Raw genomic sequence first — 22,000 nt, 5'->3', positions numbered from 1 at the left:
AGTCACTCAGTAAGAGTCATTGTGATCCTGGAGGAAACTAACATCAGGTCCAGCCAAGCATTCCTAAGTGCTGTTGTACTCCCGGAGCAAGTGTGTTTTGAGCCTTTTCTTGAAGGTGGGGAAATAGTCAGTGTCCCTGATGGAGGTGGGGAGCTGGTTCCACCATTGGGGGGCCAGGCAGGAGAAGAGCTTGTGTTGGGACCGGGCGGTCTTGAGCAGTGGGACCACCAGGCGGTTGTCTGAATAAGACCGTAGGTGACGGGTGGGGGTATAAGGTTGCAGGAGAGACTTGATGTAGTCGGGTGCAGTCCCGTTCACTGCTCGGAAGGTAAGTACCAGGGTCTTGAATCAGATACGGCGTTGATAGGTAGCCAGTGGAGAGAGATGAGGAGCGGGGTAACATGGGAGCGTCTGGGTAGATTGTAGACCAGGCGGGCCGCTGCGTTCTGAATCCTCTGAAGAGGGCGGGTTGCACATGCTGGGAGACCGGCGAGCAGCAAGTTGCAGTAGTCCAACTTGGAGAGGACCAGTGCTTGGCCTAGCAGCTGGGTGGAGTGCTCAGACAGGTATCTCTTGATCTTCCGGATGTTGTAGAGGGTGAATCTAAACGACCAGGAGACAGCAGCAATGTGGGCCGTGAGGGAGAGCTCGTCATCCATGGTAACCCCAAGGTTCCTGGCAGAGGATGAGGGCTTCACCGTCGCAGATGGGTGATTGACAGATCGTGGGAGATGGAGGGTTTAGCCGGGATGATGAGAAGTTTTGTTTTGGCGATGTTCAGCTGGAGGTGGTGCTCGGTCATCCAGGCGGAGATGTCTGTCAGCGTAGCAGTGGTAGGAGAAGCCATGGGAGGTGATGATTGGTCCAAGTGAGGTGGTGTACAGAGAGAAGAGGAGGGGTCCAAGGACAGAGCCCTGTGGGACACCAGTGGAGAGCTGGCGAGGGCCTGACAGTTTGCCTCCCCAGGAGACCTGGTAGGATCTTCCCCACAGGTACTGTCGGGAAGATTACTGGAGTGCAGTGCCAGTGATGCCCATCTCAGAAATTCTGGAGCGCAGGATCTGGTGGTCAACCGTATCAAACGCTGCAGAAAGGTCCAGCAGAATGATGACGGATGACCTGGAAGCCGCTCTGGCAGACTGGAGGGCAGTGGTGACTGAAAGGAGGGCAGTCTCTGTGGAGTGGCCAGTCTTGAAGCCCGATTAGTTGGGGTCGAGCAGGTTGTTCTGAGAAAGTTTGACAGTTGGTTAGATACAGCACGTTCAATTGTTTTTGAAAAGAAGGGTAACAGTGATACCAGTCTGTAGTTCTGGAGGACGGCAGGGTTAAGGGAGGGTTTTTTGAGTAGAGGGGTAACTCTGGCCTGTTTGAAGGCAGAGGGAAAGGTGCCGTAGGTAAGAGAGGAGTTTAGGACATGGAGAAGAAAAGTTATGATGGAGGGGGAGATGGTTTGAAAGAGAGGGGAGGGGATAGGATCAAGGGGACAGGAGGTGGGGTGATGAGAGAGAATGAGGTCAGAGATCTCTGCCTCGGACAGGGGAGAGAAAGTTTAGACATTTAGTTGGGTCAGTTGTGGAGGTTGAGAGGGTAGGAAGAGTGGGTTTAGGGAACCGACTGCTAATGTCGGCGACTTTTTTCTCAAAGAAGGAGAAGTCAGGTGGGTGGGTTAAGAAGGGTGGAGAAGGTAGAAAAAAGCTTGTGGGGGTTTGAAGCATAGTTAATTTTGTTCAGAAAGTAGAGGGTTTTAGCACCAGTTATGTGAGAAGAGAAAGATTGAAGGAGGGAGTGATACTTATCAAGGTCCAGACCGTCTTTGGACTTGCGCCATCTCCTCTCAGCTGCCCGAAGGGTGGACCGTTCTTCATGGATAACATCCGTAAGCCACGGGCAGGAGGGAGAAGATTGCGCAGGCCTGGTTGACAGGGGACAGAGAGAGTCAAGTGATGCAGTTAAAGTGGTTAACAAGGAGTCGGTGGCAGTGTTAGTGGGGTGGGACGAGAACTCGTCAATGGGAGGGAGGGAGGATGTTACAAAAGAGGAAAATGGGAGGGAGATAGGGAGCGGAGGTTGCGCTGGAAGGTTACAAGGGGAGGGGAGGTAGGAGGGGTTGGAGGGAGAGAAACAGAGAATTGGATAAAGTAGTGATCAGAAATGTGCAGTGGGGTTACAGAGGTTAAGTCAGTGATACAGTTACGTGTCAGGATGAGGTCTAGCTGTTTGCCTGCCTTGTCGGTCGACGGCCTGCGTTCCTTGGAGGTGGATGTTGAAGTCCCCAAGGACTATCAGCGGGGTTCCATCATCCGGGAGTACGCTGAGGTGCATGTCCAGCTCCTCCACAAAGTCGCCTAGCGGTCCTGGTGGGCGATAAAGAACAATAAAGCATGCTTTGATAGGGTCAGTTAGCATCACATAATGATGTTCAAATGATTTGGCAGTAACAGGGAGTGGTGTGGATGTGTATTTCATATGTGGGGAAAGAAGCAACCCTGTCCCACCACCCCGCCCGGTTGAGTGGGGTGAGTGAGTGAAGGAGGGTTTGACAGAGAGAGCAGCTGGAGTTGCAGTGTTCTCTGGGCGGATCCATGTCTCTGTCAGCGCAAGGGCATGAAGAGAAGCGTGAGATGCAAACGCCGGGATGAAGTCTGCCTTGTTCACAGCAGACTGGCAGTTCCAGAGCCCTAAAGAAAGAGAGAGGGCAGGTGGAGAAGATCTGGATAGGTAGTGAAGGTTAGAAGTTGACCGTATTTACTTTGTGACATATCTACGTCTACGGTGAGTGTAATGAACAGGAATGCTAAGGAAACACATGCTAGCTATGAATATGTTCTAGGTAGAGTAGAATATAAATAGGGTGATACTTATCAGAAGAGGTGATCCTGGCCCTGTCGGCCTTCCTCGGTGGAGTCCCGCAGGTAGACTCCCTGTCTTTGTTCGACCGAGTCTTCGTGCACCGAGGCTGCCAGGCGAGGCTGCCTCTGCAGTGCTAGCCGCTTTAAATATGCTAATGCACAGCTGACAATGACCCTAATTATGTAAACAAAGCCAGGGTCTCACGCAGCGGTGATCACCTTAACAGTCGATCTTTAGCTAGCTACTTAAAGGCCTGGATAGCTGCTGTCTCTCAGCTCAACCCAGACACAAGATTGAGCAAAAACACAACAAAATACTACAAGTAAAAGTCACTTACTTAGTCTGGAAACAGTCACGATGCACACTCAGTAAAACACTATTTGCTCTGAATCTGATTACAGAAGTCAGGGCTTTTTAGCCACTTTAAACAATGACCCTAGACCCCTAAACAAAGCCATGGTCTCACGCGGCGGTGATCACCCTAAAGGTGCCAGTATGGTACTCAGACTCCGTTACGGATGGGCGGGCCGCCAGATAGGACGGATTAATGAACATTTCTGTTGCCTTTATGGTTCTCCGAAGGCTGGGGGTGCTGAAAACAATTCACCGCCAGAACAGTAGGTGGAGAAGCGTATTTTTGTCGAAAACACGTTGCTTTGTTGCGTCTTTAAGTTAGAAATCGTCGTTGTTTATCTCCCACCTCTCATCACACGTGTGACCCTCCTACAGCTGTCACTAGTCAGACGATGAGTGCAGCAGGTGCAGTCACATAATATTATATTACAGACTGTGTCTAATGCCATATAACCACCTGAAAGGGCGAACTTATCTCTATCATGGTAGGTATTATTTGTGGGGAAAATAGTAGCACTCTATAACAAAATGATATGCTTATCTTGTATACACTATAGAAACTATTAAAAAACGATTCCATGAAATGAATACGTTCTTATTTTCTTTGGTGTTTTAGTGATTAGCAATGATGATTGCTGGGTAATATGTATGTTGTTGTGCAATGGCAAGTCTCTATTTGATCATGTGACGAGACGATACGATATAGACAAGGCTCTGGTTTTGTGAATTCATTTCTCCACCACCAAGTGTATAATCCAATGTGAAAAATGATAAACAAAAAGACTGATATAATTGGAAACAAAAAGATCCTTACAAACTGTATGTACAGTCAAAACTACAATGTACTACTCTAGGTCACTAAACTGTGGCAGTCAGTGCACAGACAACAAAATCACGTTTCTGAATTCGCTAGAGTAGAGCATAAACTAGCTCACAATAAACTTTCTCTCCAAGAAGTTCTCATCACAGACGTCTTTCAAGAAGACGACCTTAGAGAAAACGCCTTTCTGTCGAAGTCGTCAGCGTCGTCGTCGAGTGTTCCTCCCGGCTTTCCTCTCCGCTTTTCCTTTCCGTTTGGAAATTATGTCGTAGCGGACCAATCGCGGCCAAGGGGTATCCGTCGCTGTACAGCACGGCATGACAGATCGACAGGAATTTCAACGGTGCACGGGAGAGCTCTCTGAGCGCCCTGGAGACGACGGAGAGGGCGTTCCAGGGCGTTCCATCTATGTGTAGGCCCTTCCCATGTGTCCGTAATCGTGAAGTACGGAGTACCATATAACGGCCTTAACAGTCGATCTCTAGCTAGCTACTTAACGGCCTGGATAGCTGCTGTCTCTCAGCTCAAGCCAGACACAAGATTCAGCAAAAACACAACAAAATACTACAAGTAAAAGTCACTTACTTAGTCAGGGGACAGTCATGATGCACACTCAGGCACACTTAACCTTATAACATTATTATTTAACAACTTTTTAGCGTTGTTCGACATTATACTTAAAGAAAGCTCTTTTGAGTATGAATACAAAATCTCAGGAAGATTATAGTTTAAGATTAAATTAAAAATCGCATTTAATTTTTATAAATTAACTATTCTAGGTGGCGCTGTTGATCCTGTGTTGGGACTAGGGTCATGATATTGAACGATTTGTGTTTAACTAACCCCAATTCACTGTACTAAGCCATGACTATGTTCCATAAAAGGAACTCAAAACCCTAATCCTAATTTTCAACGTCTCATACTGACGCAAAAGGGTACCCTGTGCGTCTGCATCCGACGCCTACGGCCATGACAAAGCGTCGGTATTTTAAGTCTTGGGAATGAGAACGGGTGAGCCTGATGCAACACTCCACATTGCAAATGTGCACAAACTCCAAATAAACAAACACCAAATTAACTAACCAACATTACATTTACCAGCTGCATCACAGATTCGGGCACTGCCTCATCTAGGCCAAATTCAATAAATCTCACCTACAATAATCCTTCAGCTACAGATGCGTCTCTTTCATGTTACTTCACCACGCGTTGTGACGCGTGTGTTTGAATGTCAATTAGGAATTTAATTATATAATTAAGTCATTTATTTAAGCATTGTATGATATAATTATATATTTACTCATGTTTTTAACTATTCATTTATTGGCTGCCCTAAAATCTCATTATAAAAACACAGACAAACTGATTCTTGGCATTAATAGATAAAAAAAGGTCATAAAGATTTCTCATTAAGGGTAACAACCTCAGCTCAATGCTCTGAAGACAGTGAAGATGTTTGTGGACTGTGGAAAGAATACAGCCCCACCCACCCCATCGCCCTGTGCGACTCCCCAGTCAACACTGTGGAGTCCTTCAGCTTCCTGGGCACTATCCTCTCCCTATTTTATTTTACATACCTGTCTGTTGTGTCCTGTTTGATACACCACCTCTAGGTGGCGAATACGCATTGAACAGAAGATGTTTGAGTAACATAGAAGATGATTCGAATTGAGAAGTAAAGAAAGAAATGAGGAATGACGTATCCGTGCATTACTGCTGAACTACTAGTCAATGATAACAGTTTAGTACAATACTACTTCATTAATACACCTGCATACATAACACTGTCCCCTTAGTATTAGTTAGTATTAGTTCATTAGACTTTGCACCTTTTGTATAGTATAGTTAGACTTGTTTAAACTTACACCACTTATTTAATTTTTACTGTTGAATGTATGCAGCTTCCTCTCAAATCAAATTCCTTGTCTGTGCAAACTTTCATGCCGATTTATAACCCTTTCTGATTCTGAAAACAGACTGACAGAGAAATGTGTTAAAACTATTAATTATATGCTTACTACAACAAATCTCTCTCCGGTACTGTACAGTACATGCATGAAGCGCAAGATTAAAACAGAACATTTTATATATTTTCTTCCCCTTCCGGTCAGGTTCACGTTCATTTTTATCTTAAAATTATTCATATCAACAGTGTACAAGTATAAATAAATACTATGAAATCCTATTTAATAAATACATAAATCATAGATCGTCTAGCGATCGTGACTGAAGATTTTCCGCTATATCCAAAACTTTTTTCATTTTTTCCAGAATCGATGCAGAATTTCTAAGAACTGGATGGACATAACATTAACCCATATTATTGTGGAAATGACTGATATCATTGGGGAAATCGTGATTTAACCTTTGTATTTGTTCATGTCATGCCATAGAAACAGAGCTTTCATTTAAAATAATTTTATAATTTACAGAGTGAAGTGTCATGTTTTTCTTAGTAACATAATCCAAGTTTGTGTTTATTGCATGGAAAAGGGAATGAACAGTTGAAAAGGAAATGGTAAGAGCCTGGTAACACCACGGAAACAAACACAGCTTCCTTTTACAGTAAATGTACCCAGTATCCAAGAATATTTACCATGATTCCCACGGAGGTTGTTACCAGCCAAGTAAATAAGTATGGCCATCATCGATAAATGTATCTGAAAAGGTATTTTATTGGAAAGTACTATCTTATAGTCTAATTAGACGTGGACTGTTAACGACATAAACCTTAGGTAACTGCAGGGTAATAGTAGAGCTTTTTCTTAGTAATTCTGCTGGAGCTTGGCCGGAGCTTGACCTACTTAGTATCAGTAGTATTTACCCAATAACACGTTATAATTTACCATATGTATCTCCTGTAGTTACCAACTTACTACCATCGATATTTAATTAGTAATATTTATTTATTATTTTAAGTTTCCAGGTAAATACTAAGTTTTGTTTTCTGTCTTTACCTAATTATTACCAGTGAAAATTACCCAGTAATAACCAGCACGTTAGTATTTAGTTAATGGGTAAATACTTCGAATTATCTCTGTATTCACCACCTTGGTACCAATCAGTAATACACAAAACATACCCTTTATTTTCTACGTAAATACCTAGTACTTAAGGGACTGTAAAAGGAAGGGTTACCTTAGAACTTGAAGTGGCGATGAGGTCTTAAAATATTTTGAGGTCTTCAAAAAGTCTTAAAGGTCACATGATATGCTGTTTTTTGATGCTTTTAAATAAGCCTTAGGCCGAATCCCAATACTCCCCCTTACCCCTTACCCCTTCCCCTTAGTTTTGCGCGTTCCCGTGAGAGCTAGTGGTGTCCCAATACTCTTTTGGAGCTAGGTAAGGGCTAAGACTAAGGGGTATACACCCCTTAAAACCAAGTAAGACTTGAAACCTAGGGCTATGTGAAAACTGCGCGAACGGCAACAATGGCGACTAAATCATCCAGAGATTCCGATAAATGTAATATTTTCGGCTTAATTAATTGATAAAAAAATTATGACATTCTTGTTTTGTGTTATATACAGTCATGAACATATATATTTGCAACCATTTTCCTAATTGAAACGTTTCTAAAAATCGCTAGTTTGGTACGCTAATGTTACAGTTCTAATTGCACAACAGTCCCGGATTTCTTTGACTAGCATGTCTACAGTTCTAAGTAAACTCCATTAGCAGCGAATTTTGTTTAATATCGGTGCATAACACTACTTGCTTTGGAGATATCGATACGTGCTAGATGACGTACCTGTAACCAAGTGGCGTCCCATTTCCTAGGGCTATGTAGCCCTTACCCCTTACTTTCGAGGGCCAAGGGCTAGGGGTAAATTAAGGGGAAGGGGAAGGGGTAAGGGGGAGTATTGGGATTCGGCCTTAGTGGTCCCCTAATACTGTATCTGAAGTCTCTTTCCCGAAATTCAGCCCTGGTGCTAATGTTTACAATGGATGTATCGCAATGGCTCGTAGCCCCGCTGCTGTAAGATGTCTCGAATTTTCCCAATTCTCATCTGATCACCCTGGTTTGCAGAGGTGCACACTCATAGTCATTTCAATGAGGGAAAAGGCGGATATCGCGCCTGCCATAACAATAGCAGAATGGTTATCCAAATAACAAAGAAGTGTACAACACTCGCGTTACAGCATGTGTATTCACACACATACTTGATGCTACCTACCTTTACATTAGCAACAGTAACTCAGCTGTTAGCTGCAGAGGTAATGTTACAGCCACATTCCAAGGGTAGCAAGCTCAGTAACCATATACAGTAAAGCAACAAAATGATAAAGCGGAAACACTCATACCGGAAACACTCATGGCTGAAATTTGGGGAAGTTGTGTCGGCCTATTTCCAGAGAAACTACAATTAATACACTGGGTTTTCACTGTAAAAATACTTTTGTGTTGGGATCATTTCTTTATCAAGTAATGCACAGTCGTTGGATTCAAAGAAAGTACAATGGTTTAATGCTTGCCAGCAAGGAAACAAAATCTGATCGCAATACAAAATAGTTTGTCTGGTTCACAAATTGTCATGTAAGACCATTTATTGGTGAGAAGTCCCCTCCTCTGCATATCAGCTGTCAATATGATCAATCCCAGAGGTAGAGTGCACGTGCACGTAGAAACTTACAGAGTTCTCTGGCCCTAGGCTTGATCATATGATTCACTCAACACAGATAAGGTTAACACATTTATTGCACCTCTAGTATGCTAATGGTCAACCTAGGTCAGTTTGTTTACTTAAGCCTAGTGTCATCTATAGGTCATGTGAGGAGGGGGTTCCCTGCTGGCAAGGAATGCTAGCACCAGTATGTTCAGAATATAACGTTACATCCTAAATTTCTCTGTCATTTTTTTTCCTTTGTACATTCAAACTGAGTAAATGTAATGCTTCGTTTGTTTGCAAGCCATGATGTCTCAAGGATAAAAACACTTGTACGGTCATAGCTCAGTTTCCCTGATTATTTGGGCGGTCAAAGCAGAGAGATGGGAGGTAACCTTCCTCCTTATGAAGTCACAAGGAGGAGATTTTCAAACCGAGCGTTTGAGCTTTCATGTTCTCAAAGGCGGAGAAGAATACCCAGGGCTAGGTTTACACCTATCAAAAAAAATAGCCACTGGGGGACCAAAGGCAGGCTAGGGGAACGCATATTAATGTTAAATAACCTCCAAGAGTGAAGTATTCATGTCATGTGACCTTTATAAAGGTATTGAAATTAACTTCAGGATTCCTGCATTATACCCTGTTTTTAAAAGTCCTCATGTCATGACTTGCAGGATAGTATCTATGGATAATCTTAAAGGTAACTTCTTTAACTTAGTTAAATAGTAAGTATGTTTGGGGAAACATCCAGACTTTTTTCCAACAAATATTCTCAACAAAATGGTTCCAATAGGGAATGACACTGGGAGAAGATACAACATCATACAACTCTTCCAGCATAAGACACACGTACTGCTGAAGAATGACGTAGGATATGCTGCTACGAAAAGAAAAAGAAAACGAAAGATAAATAAATTGATCGATTAATTTTTCAGATCTCCAATCCAGCAATTTTATCAATATCGGGGGGACGATATCCGATCTTAATATTGGATCGGTGCACCCCTACTGGTAAGGAAGAAAGTGAAGTGAATGATGTATAGTTCCAACAGACCTTAAAAATAACATTAAACTTAATGTAAAAGGTAAGTTTGTTGTGTTGCATCTGTGCAACTAGTACACACACACAAACATTGTATACACTAGAATAATTCTACTTTAGTATTGTACATTTACTCTTGCATGATGGGTATTTGGTAACACTTTATAATAAGTCAACTCTTTTTGGCATTTACAAAGTGTCAGCTAATAGTTCATCTTTTATAAAACATTAACAATACATTATTACTGAGCTATTATTAAACACTGTTAATCATTAATAAACACACAATATTTATTTGATTAATAATACAATTTATGAGGTGTTTCATATCTGCATTTCCATACTTTATAGACAGTTTGTTAACATAGTTGCAAACCATAAGCTGTTAATGGTAAAAAGCATGAGTAAATAACTAACAACATATTTACTCATGTCTTTAATTAATGTACACTGGCCTTGCTGAAATAGAATTCTGGATCAGTAATTTAACTCACCAAGTTAAATACATGAGACACACCAATACTTATTAGGTGTGTTAACACTTTGTAAATGCCAAAAAGTGTTGACCTATTATAAATAGTGCTGTCAAACGAATAAAATATTTAATAGCGATTAATCGCATTAATGTCATAGTTAACTCGCATTTAATCGCACATTTTTATCTATTCTAAATGTCCCTTGATTAATTTTTGTCCCGTTATTTTTTTCATTTTAATGCTCCTATCAACATGGAAAAGTGGATCGGATTGCTTAGTGCAAATGTTTTTAATTGAAAACAACATTGCAATCGCCTGGCTTTGACGAGGGGCGGAGAATTCGCATCAGCTCTGTGCTTGGCCATCAAGTGGTATTTCAGACTGGACGTGCTGCGATGATAGCTCAGTTCGCAACGACAAAACACACAGATCTTATTGGCATCCATTTCGGCGTCTCGTGCTCGCCATCCACTCAAAACATAAAGTTAGCCTACTACTCTTTAGCCGTCTCGCAAGCCCAAACAAGTGCCTGTTGTTTTGTATCCGGTCTAGCTAGATCCGGTGTGGTGTTGTCGTTTTTCTAACATCAGTAGTTGTTTCAACAGCATGTGAAAAAAAACGACAACGTTTGCTAGGCCAAAAAGAACGTTAATGCGTGATAAAAAAATGTACGCCGTTAATTTGGGTTTGCGTTAACGCCGTTAATAACGCGTTAAACTGACAGCACTAATTATAATGTGTTAACAGGTATTTAAATAAATACAGATATATATTTTTGACTCTTGCGGCAGGGTTTGGAAAATGCCGAACAACAGCTACAAGAAGAGAGGACAGAGTTTGAAGTACTGGAATCTGGACATGCCCGTCACAGGCCATTTCAAGACCCCAAAGACAGTGAGAGAGAGGAGGACGATGTGGAAGCAAGGACACTGTTCCACGTGCAGCATCAGTGCAGGATGGCCACCATCCTACAGGAGGCGCTCAACAAGTGTGAACAAGTCAGCAGGTTGATGACTCAGAGGTAACATTTCATTGCATTTTCACGAAAGATATTAATTGGCAAAGTTAGTAGTTCTGTGGTTTTCAACGTGCAACACCATTTTGAGGGGTTGTATAATATTCAAGTTTTTAAAAGCTGTTGTAGATCAGCAGTTCATCATCAGTGCTTGGATTAATCAATTAAGTACTTAAAATATACGCTTTCAAAAGCGTACAACAATATAAAACCATCGTAAACATTTTAGCTACATTGGCAGTTGCCTTGAACAATTAATGCAATGGCCATCTCAGTCCCCTGACGTAAACCCCATTGAATACCCGTGGGCTGAGCTGAAGAGGCAACCTAGGACCCTGTATGATCTGGAAAGATTCTGTAAAGAGCAATGTTCTCAGATTCCTTGATCTGTATCCTCCGACTTTAATAGACTACTAGTGCACAGTGCCCATGATGCAGTCGGTGATTAAGATGCAAGTGAAACACACAAATACAGATGACTTGAACTATAGATAATGCACACTTCCCATAATAAAATTGGTGGCACACACATACACAGATCCATGGAATTATAGATAGGGCATAGTGCCCGCAATGATTGTCGGTGACACACAGATTTCTGGAATTATAGATAAAGTTATGTAGCTGGTGATGACAGTAATTCTCAGTGGCTTTGGTAGGCTACCTATATCTCTCAGATCGCAATTGAAATTCTCTGTCATCTCTGAAGTACTTGTTCAACCTCCACATCATTCTAGGCTATTCTAGTCAGTTATGCACGTCATAAAAGCTATATATATATTTTTTTTTTTTTACTGCCAATGCACTGGTAAATTCATGCCAATGATTATGTAGGCTAAGGGGTGTTTGTTATGTTTGTATTTTTTACTTTGTGCTTTACCATGCTCTAAAATAGTCTTGTGTTTTCTGTATTGCATTCTCATAAATAAGACACGACAAATGACTGAGAAGACTAAATTCGTACAAACATTGTGCCTGTCGCTATATCCATGCCTTAAGAAACCGACCAAGGATGCTTAAGTGGTAGGAATAGTGCCCAAGTCTGTGATACGAGCTGGTGAATATAATGTAGTTGATTTAGTGTTAATATTTTTTTTCACATTTGCATGGTGCAGATAGTTTTGACATCAGTAAACACATTAATTTATCTAACAAAACGCACTGATATAAAGGCGACTGAAAGTATCCACTTTATATGGTCGTCTCTTAGGCAGGGTAGGCAATGTAGTTCAGTAGCACTTTTTGTCATATTTGCCAAAAATAACTTCACATCTTGATAGGAACCAATATATCTAAAGGTTTGACAGTAACATATGAAATCATTCCAGCATCTGTAGCCATCGCAATACTGTAATAAACACGACTAATCATTAAGGGGTACCCTGACTGTTGATTATACGGGCTACCTGTCCGTCTACCTACCCACGTGCGCACACTCTGCCCCTGCACTCAATGCGCGTTTCTGTTGTTTTGTGGGAGTGGTTTTGAAGGGAAGGGGTGGGATATTTTGGTTTGAATTGTGTCAAACAAAAGCTAAAATAGCTAGCTTCGCAAAACTTGCCTAAAAGCAGCTGGTTCAATGTTATACTAGCAGTCAGCACTGCTAACTAATTGTAGCTAATAACCTTCCAGCTATATCTACTGAAATAGACCATCCATTCTAAATCTTGACTTTTTGACTGAGCTAGTCATGCACTTTCAACTATGGGACCTTTAGACAGGTGTGTGCATTTCCAAATCATGTCCAATCAACTGAATTTACCACAGATGGACTCCAATCAAGTTGTAGAAACATCTCAAGGATGATCAGTGGAAACAGGTTGTGAATACGTATGTACGTGATTGTTTTCAGTTAGCAAAAAAATTATGATGTGGTATTGTGTGTAGAATTTTGAGGGAGCAAAACATTTAATCCATTTTTGTATTGTAATAGTGCAAGCTCAACATGGTCGAAAAAGATTCTTTGCCAAACTGGCGGCAATTTTTTGTGTGGAAATTTCTAAATGCATATCCAAACAATGTCAAACGTGGCACTGAGCTTCATTGTATTATAAAAAGGATAGGAGATAATGCTCAAGATAATTGTGGTAAACTTGCTGCCTTAAAATCCCATTCAAAAGAACATACAGACACACACACCCACAGATTCCTGGCATTATTAGAGAGGTTAAGGAGATGACTCCGGCTGTTTTATTGGCAATGGGAGTGTGTACATTGTTACTACACCACTTAGGGCATCTTAATGTCTGTCTTTCAGGTTACAAGAGTCAAGTGCCAGGAGTCAAGCCATGGAGGATCTAAAGGAACAGCTGGAGCTAAAGTGGCTGTATGCTAACTGTGATCAGGTGACCTGTCCCTCAACCAGTATATAACCCCTACCCCAAATGTTAACATCTAGAAATATTTCCTAATGAAGAGTGAAATACAACATTGTGCCAGTGAGCGACCCGACTCTGAGGCTAACGTCCGCACAGTATAACACCGTGAGACGCAGTCTCACTCAGATTGCCAGTTTTACACAATGCACAAAAATAATCGAACCAGCTGGCTAAAAACAGAATTCCCATATCTCTTGAACGATCCCCTGCTTGACTTTTTCCCATATCTCTTGAACGATCCCCTGCTTGACTTTTTTTGGTGTAAAACTTTTGATGTAGAATTGACCAAACTCTAAAATTATGAACTTTGTAACATGACGCGACATAAGAGACTGGCCTGACTGGCCTAAGATAATGTGGCTACCGGGAGACATTCTCACTCAAATTTCAAGACTTTCGTGACCTAAATCAATATTGTGACATATCAATTGGGAATCGCTTTCTCTCTTAAATGAAACACAGTCAGTAACATGAAATAACATATTAGCCCCATTGCCAATAAACGTAATCATCACACATTCTACCTATGCTAGATACAGAAGACGTTAGCATTGCTAATAACTGTTAGCTACAAAATCATACTGACAGCTTGCGGTTGTGATGAGCATACGGTCGGAACAGCACCTATTTTCAGCAACAGCGGTCCAAAATTGTCTATAGTTTTCAAAACTGTCTTTAGTGAAATGGTTTTAGCAAATCTCTCGAGTCTGGGGCTAGTTTTGGCCGTTTTTGAGTACCTTTGATTTGGCCTTGATATACTACATAAAGAAATGTTTATCATACCAATGTTTGGTATCTTTTTTTTCAGCACAATCTCACCTACATGACCTGTCAAATTGAGTTTTTCACTTTGGCATACTTTTCAACATACTGGACCCAAACAGACACAAAAACACAAGCTCTGTGTGGGAAAATTATGTTTTTTTGACTATAATACACACACACATCTCAACGAAGCATTTCAAAAGTTTGAAATTGAAGCACAAGTTGTATATGTGAACATAAAAAGGTAAAGTTTAGATATAATCAAGCTATTTACAAAGAGAGCAGGTCTATCCATGTGCACTGTTATTCATGTATATTTGTCAATAATAACTGTACAAAATATGAAAAAAATGAACAAATGAAAAATATTTTTGGGGATGAACTACTTTTTTTTCGCCACTAGATGTCAGACTTGGCTCATTTATAACTTTCTCTTTGACCTCCGTGGCAATGGCTCTTTATTCTCTGTATGTCAATAAAAAAATTTAAAAGATGTAAAAGATTCAAAAATCAAGATGTTCTGAGGCATTTGTACTACAGTGAAGTAGAATTGAATAATATAATAAGGTAAACGAAAGCAATAAATGTTTTTCTCACCTCTCGTTGTAAACAAAAAAATCTTGGTCGTCCATTTATTTTATTTTTTTGCTCTTCGGTTGAAATAACAAGTTGACGGCATGTTAGACAGCGTGTCCGCCTCATTTCCCCCTCAAATAAGTCCAAATGTATAACTAAACTACTCAAAATCGCCCCAAAATTACTCAAAATACTTCGAAAACTAGTCATAATAAACCTAATTTGTTTTTTCTTAGACGTCTCTTTGTCCTCTCACTTTCTCCTGCATCCTGTAGCTATGAGTCAGCAGAATCCACCGTTTTTCTCCGTTTCATTTTTTGACAAAAAACGAGAAAAATATTAAAATAAATGCAACGCGCGCATAAAAGAGCGCATTTTTTGACACACTTTTTTCATGAAATTGAAATGATCATATCTTAAGTTTTACTTGATGGATTTACAAAACTCAAACACTCAAACGTAGCCTCAGGTCTGCACTTCTGCATGAAATCGACGGCAGCCCTCTGCTTCACTTGGTTTTCATGCTGCGTGGTCCTAAAGCCGACCAGCGCTCTGATCACGCCAGCGTGATCGCCGTCTCGAGAGAATTTTAATAATTGTGTCGAACTTCACAGAGATCTTCTCATCGACAAACATCAGCCATGCCCGTTGTGTGTTTGGTTCCTTGGGAAGACTATGAAAAGTGTCAGCATTCCCTGTACAGCCTGGAACATTGCATTTACGACCGTGGTCCATTTTCAATATCCTTGAAAAACTTCCAAACTTTCTTCTTTGTAATTCCTGTGGAAGTACACAGAGCAACGCGCAGCTAAACTAGTGTCTGAGATCTATGCTAACTCTGAGATGGGGGTGTGACAAAGGTACAGACCAGAGCCAAAAAAGGGCTTTTTGGAAACCGACCGTTTTACAGCTAAATGTTTTAATAGGAAAGAGGTGTCAATGGGACTTGACGTTCACTGTATGTCCATTTTACCCACCGAACTGTCATTATTACAACTATGACGAGGTAAACTCAGTTTTGCAGTCAATGACCCCTTTAAGGCTGTTGCAAGTGAGAATCATTCATCAAGTAGCATCCCAGAGGCAAACCCTTAACATTTTGATCAAATTGTTTTTTTCCCCAGGATCTAGAGTTTGCAGCGCTGCTGGTGAAGCAAAGTCAAGTGTCTATTGAGGTTCTCCTGAAAGCCGTGCGCCTCCTCCTCCCCACTCTGCCAGAGTCTGAGCTCCTCTCCATCATAAATGCCCTCTGTCCCAAACAAGCCCTCGTCTCGCCCAACATGGAGCAAGAAAACACAGTGTAAGAACTGCCACAAAACAGATGAAAAGTGCTGTGCTTCCAATGTGTCAAGTCACACTTTACAGTGACAGTTACATACCTTGTCAATGGTTATTACTGGATGTCTGGTTATTGAGTATCTTGTGAAACAGTTGTTATTTAAACTTGTCTTGACGGGCAATTTTCTTAGCCTTGGAGCTAGATTGCTGTGGAGTGCTCTGAACAACTCACAAGATAATTCCAAACTTGCCTGTAAATGAGTGCAGTTGAATAATTGATGCTGCTAAATTCAAACCACAGTTTGTTTCATGTCTCTAAAGCTTGATAAGACTGACCGAAGAAATATAATGATTTAATGTGTTATGATTTAGTGTGATATGTGTGGGATTAGTTATTTTGGTTTCAAACTAAATAAGAGATAATACCTTAATCATCTGTATTCTTTATCACTGTCTAATAAGACCATAAAGAAGATAATTTCGAAGACCAGGTATAAGAATTGTTAGGAGGGACTAGTCATTATGATAACTCATTTTGGATTTAAAATGACCTAGCAAAATAGGTTATTGGTTCATTTACTCTCCAATCAAGATGTTATTTCAGCATTACAACCTTGTGTAATGCAGACATCGTAGCGGGTTGTGGGTGTTAAGAATAAATGAAATTTATTGAGAATACAGTATCGAAAAATACGTGTAGAACAGATCATTTCAATGATAAACACACACACACACACATCAAATAATATTTACAAAGGATTTATATATTGGTCTAATTTAGAGAAAGACAGAAAATATGCTTGGGTCAAGACAATGGAGTCGAGGCTAGTATTGGAATGTAAATTCAGATTATGTGCAATAAATGTTTAATTTCCTTTCACAATTACAAATCAGAAAGATAGCTCACGCCAGTGTTATGGGAAGAAGAGCGTGTTAGATTGTAGTTATGATTGATCAGGGCTGAACAAAGTGAGCCCTCTGTTGAGTCTGAGGGCTCATTTGAAGAAGAAAATATTTTGCTCCAAAGATTGAGAGACTGAGTCTGCATTATTTCAATCAGAGTTTGCAATGAGAATAGTGTTTTGGAATTCCTCGGTTAACAGTCCTGTTGACGCTTGCACTCATCCATCCTTCCTGTTGTTTGGGAAACTCAGGTTAGAAGCATAAGTTGGTGTGATCCTTTGTAATGCTAATCCTGACAGCGCTTACCGTGCCATCATAGTGGCATAGGTGGACTCAAAGATTGATTGTCATCTTAGAGTTCAGAGTACAGGAGGAGTCCTGTGTCTGAGGTCAGAAGGTGATTGGTAAAAAGGGGAAAGTTGGGTCATCCCATCTCCCCCTTTTCCATCCCTGCTTACTGTAGGTGTGAACTGGTTTTAGGCTGGTTCACAAGAATGTTCAAATTTTTGTTCTGGATGTCTTTGTACAGTTACAAAATATAGTTGAATGATTGTTTTATAACTTTAGGTTTATGTAGATACCAAGGATGACTGATGTGGTCGGATGAGACTGCTACATCTATAAGTCTATAGACTCTGAGATCATATATCATTGCTATTGCAAAACCACATTGATTTATTCATGCACTAATAGCACTTTAAAAAAAAGAATTGCAAAATGTTTTGGGATCCTTGAGAACGCCAGTCTCCACGACTACAAGGTAGACTCACCGACATTTTCCACATCTGGAAAATGTTGTGATTGTCAACAAAAGTACTAATTGTATTAATATACTATGGCAGGCATTAACGGCTCCCAGTTCGAGTTAACCTAAATCACAAACATAAGCTGCTGGGACAGAAAATAACTTAAACGTACTCAGTCTAAGACGTGTTATGTCCTATGCCTTCTCATTCTGATTGCACAGCCAAAGACACTCCAAAGCAGTTTTTTCAGAAAAAAGTCTGAATCATTGTTTTGCCCATTGTACATCCATCATACATCTGCTTGCTGAGGCATTGGCCAAGCCTTGTGGAATACTTACTGTCAACTTCTGGCTGATGTGGGTTTGGACCCTGTATTTGAATAATGCTCCATGTATGAGGTCACCTGGGACCATGGTTGTCTAGCCAGAGAAGAGGAAAAACCTTAAGTGGAACAATATGCATCTTTGTTGGGTCTCCATCAGCTTATTTTATTCTCCTTTGATTTTGAGTTGGCTGCATAACCTTTTAAAATGTTTTTATTATTATTATTTACCAGGTGAATTAACCCTTGTCGTATTGACATTTTTATCTTTCTAACTTGCCCAGTTTATGCAGCTTGGCTGAATGAGTTATCATCTATCCATTTCTTCCACCAGGTGGCCAGAGGAAGCAAGCAGATCGATTATAGTTCAACTATGGGAGGGTATGGTGTGCAGTAATGCATTACACCCTATTGCCGTCAAAGACAGAATCAGGTGAGCGTAAGCAAACTAATTAATGAATGAGACTGTTGCATGTATTAGCATAGTTCCTTCCCATATACATTAGCTAAGGGTGAGTATTAGACTACTGTACACATGTGGTCTTGTCATGTTGGACCATGAACATGCTAACAAATTCCATGTTCTTATTACAATATAAGTGTGATTTTCACTTGCCAGTTTAGCTGCAAATGTATGAGGAAACCAATTTGACGCAAACAACAACTCCTTTGTCCTCTTGAATGTCTCAGGTTCAAGGAGAACAGGCAGTGCCTGCTGGAGAAGCTGTTCCCCAATCCACAAGGAGAAGCCTTGCAAGATGTTATGCCAGTACTCGTCCAGGAAAAGAGAGAGAAAGGGGCTGTACCCAACACACAGCAACCCTCTTATAAACCAGTCCTGACCGGAATGATTGCCTCAGAGCAGCTCAAAGACTCCGTTGTCATTTCAGCTGGGGGAACAGTTGATGAGACTCTGTTTAGCCCATGTGAGTTACCTGGTACATCATGCTCTTCCAACGCTCTAATGGACATTCCCACTACTGGCGAGAGGGTGTTTGTGTTTCGCATCCCACCAGAGCCGCAAGGCAATATGGCCATCGCCAGCAGGAAGCGGAAGAGGAACTTTCTCAATCTTAAAAAATGTTCTGTGTCTCCCACTGACCAACTTTGACTTGGTCATAATGCTGTTTCTAATGTGTTTTTCAAAAATGCATTGTCCTATCAGTCGTTCACCTTTTATGGTAATTTCCCACAAAGTTTGACTAATGCCCAAATATTCTTTAAAGTGGATATTGTACTTACGAATATTATGAAGTAGAAAATGATTTGTACAAATACAGTTTTGTTTTAGTTGATACGTGTAAAACTGATTTGTTGACTGATTTCTTTGAGAGCAGCTGTTTCCCTTTTCTGTATAATCTCTCTAATAATGCCAGGAATCTCTGTGTGTGTCTGTTAGTGATGGGAAGTTTGGATAATTTTACTGACTAGGTTCTTTGAATGTCGTTCAGTGAAACAAACAAAGATTTATCATATTCTAAAGGAATAAATCTTAATGCATCTAAACCGCCAAGATTAATTCAAGTAGGCTATAGGAAAGGAAAATTGTACATTTGTGAGGCAGATCATATTTTAAAAGAAAAACTCCTGCATTAAATACCGTAGGCCTACGCCATGACAGTTTGTATGATTTGAATTGGTAATTTATTAACACACTAGCATTTAAATGTCACGGCAAACAATTACACTGCATTGAACTGTAAGTAAAGTGAAAATACCTAAACCTGTAATTATCCCTTGTGAACGAACCATTCATGTCTTCAATGCTAAACCTAAAAGTCACGTAAGATTTTACAAAACCCCAAAGACACAGTTGACTCGAAACATGAACAAATCCTTTCTGTTTCCTCGACTGAGCCTAAGCAACAGTCACGTGAAAAAGGACCTAAAGAGTTGTACCAGAAAACACAATCGAGAGGTGAACGAACCTGAAGACATGACTCTTTGGTTCATTTTTTACATGACTGATGCATAGGCTGGCTCAATAGCGGAAGCAGAAAGGATTTGTTTACCTCTTGACTGTCATCTGTATGACACAGTCGACTGTCTCGACTGTCTTTGTAGATCCAAAGTCAGTCGAGAAGTTAACGGATAATTTCTGTTTCCTCTACTGAGCCTATGCAACAGTCCCGAATCCCGATGCAAGGCCACGAGAAAATTAACAAATCATTCTCTGAGACTACTCATTACTCCCGGGTCATACTAAAGGTTTGTAGATTTTGAACGATTGCTTAAGCACAATTTTGAGAACAGGGCTCACTTTGTCAAAACACAACACACGATTCACAGAACCAGACACACAACTAGCAGAACAACTCCAATCTTTTGCAAAATGAAACACTTTGTTCAAAACTATACAATCATTTATTTAAAAAAAACAATTCTGTCACCGTGTGCCACTCACATGGTTCATACAATTTGACTCTGTGTGAATCAGTTACACACTGTCACATGCTCAATTTAAAACACTATTACAGTGAATATTATTTTTGAATGATATACCTGCTTGATTTTGTCAGAGATATTGTTACAGTACAGTACACAAGGCACAAGACCAGTACTGCACACTGATGAAAATTTGTACTGTATTTATCCACATCGTCTACGTAAAGGTTGCATTTTGTGCAGAAACTCAGAACATATTTCAAATTGAATACTGTATAGTAGGCTGCATACTGTAAACACAGCAAATACATTTATGGAGACAAATGAAAGTATTCAGCCAATTAAATACAGTACATTGTTTCAATCATGGACTGCAGTGAATGGCTACAAAAAAAGTACTGATGTAACGCATATAGTAGGCTACATTTTACTGTGCTGTACTGTAGACCGTAGAGAAAAGTAGTTGTCACATGTGCTCTTGTCCAAATGAATGTTGCAACAGTATATCTGCTGAGGTTGGGCTGAACTCTCTGTCCAGCCTCTCTCAATGTTGCCCCATGGTTCACTGCATGGTCAACCAATGTTGTTAGAATTTAATTCGATAAATTTGGCCCTAATATTCCACGGCCTCCAGGTCTACCTCTCCCTACCACTCTTCCTCCACGGGCTCCCTTTCCCATCCTCACTGTCCTTCCCGCAACATTGCCTTTCATTTTTGATGAGTGGGAGTGAGTGGGAGTCAGATGAGTGGGAGTGAGTGGGAGTCAGATGGCTGAGCGGTGAGGGAGTCAGGCTAGTAATCAGAAGGTTGCCGGATCGATTCCCCGCCCTGCCAAATGACGTTGTGTCCTTGGGCAAGGCACTTCACCCTACTTGCCTCGGGGGGAATGTCCCTGTACTTACTGTAAGTCGCTCTGGATAAGAGCGTCTGCTAAATGACTAAATGTAATGTAAATGTAATGAAGACAGGTACACTGACCTGTTGCCTTTTGATAGTGCTTACGCCTGATTTGCTAAACACTGTGTGTAGTATTTTGCAAATAGCGGGAGAATGTGAGAATGTGCTTATAGTTATGTAGATTCGGGCTTCTGTTTTGCTCCTTGAGTGTCAGGTTTTACTAACTCAGAATCAGAATCAGAATGGGATTTATTCGCCATGAAAGTTTGCACTGCCAAGGAATTTGCTTTGGCAGGAAGGTGCAGGAAGGTGCAACTGTGCGTTATTTGAAATCTTTGTGTCTAAGCAATCAGAAAAAACTGTAAATTGTCTTACTACCACAAACGTCTACCCCCCTATTTTGACGATCTGAAACGCAAGTATCAAAACGCAAGGCGCAAGTAACTTTGTGGGCGGGACTCCGCCGCTGTTGCTATTATACCGGCGGGATAAATGACTTTGTGCCTGGCGCAAATCTAAAATGGGTTGGTCTGAAGGAGCTACATTACTAATGGGTGTGGTTTGGGCGTAACGTGCAATAAACCA

At 40.8% G+C, this 22,000-nt stretch overlaps 1 protein-coding gene across 2 annotated transcripts in view; it reads left to right on the top strand.

Annotated features, from left to right (window-relative positions):
* LOC124471830 (limbin-like) overlaps positions 1-21,341 on the top strand; it is a 35,768-nt gene extending 14,427 nt beyond the window's left edge. For both annotated transcript variants that reach the window (XM_047026444.1, XM_047026443.1), the window contains exons 18-22: positions 10,941-11,170; positions 13,422-13,509; positions 16,008-16,183; positions 18,467-18,565; positions 18,823-21,341. In XM_047026444.1, coding sequence (XP_046882400.1) covers positions 10,941-11,170; positions 13,422-13,509; positions 16,008-16,183; positions 18,467-18,565; positions 18,823-19,243 — 1,014 coding nt within the window. In that variant the 3' untranslated portion in view covers positions 19,244-21,341. The remainder of the gene's footprint in view (positions 1-10,940; positions 11,171-13,421; positions 13,510-16,007; positions 16,184-18,466; positions 18,566-18,822) is intronic.
* Positions 21,342-22,000: the final 659 nt, after the last annotated feature.

Source organism: Hypomesus transpacificus, chromosome 9, assembly GCF_021917145.1.
Source record: "Hypomesus transpacificus isolate Combined female chromosome 9, fHypTra1, whole genome shotgun sequence".
Lineage (NCBI taxonomy): Eukaryota > Metazoa > Chordata > Actinopteri > Osmeriformes > Osmeridae > Hypomesus > Hypomesus transpacificus.
This window is presented reverse-complemented; position numbering and strand designations above follow the sequence as displayed.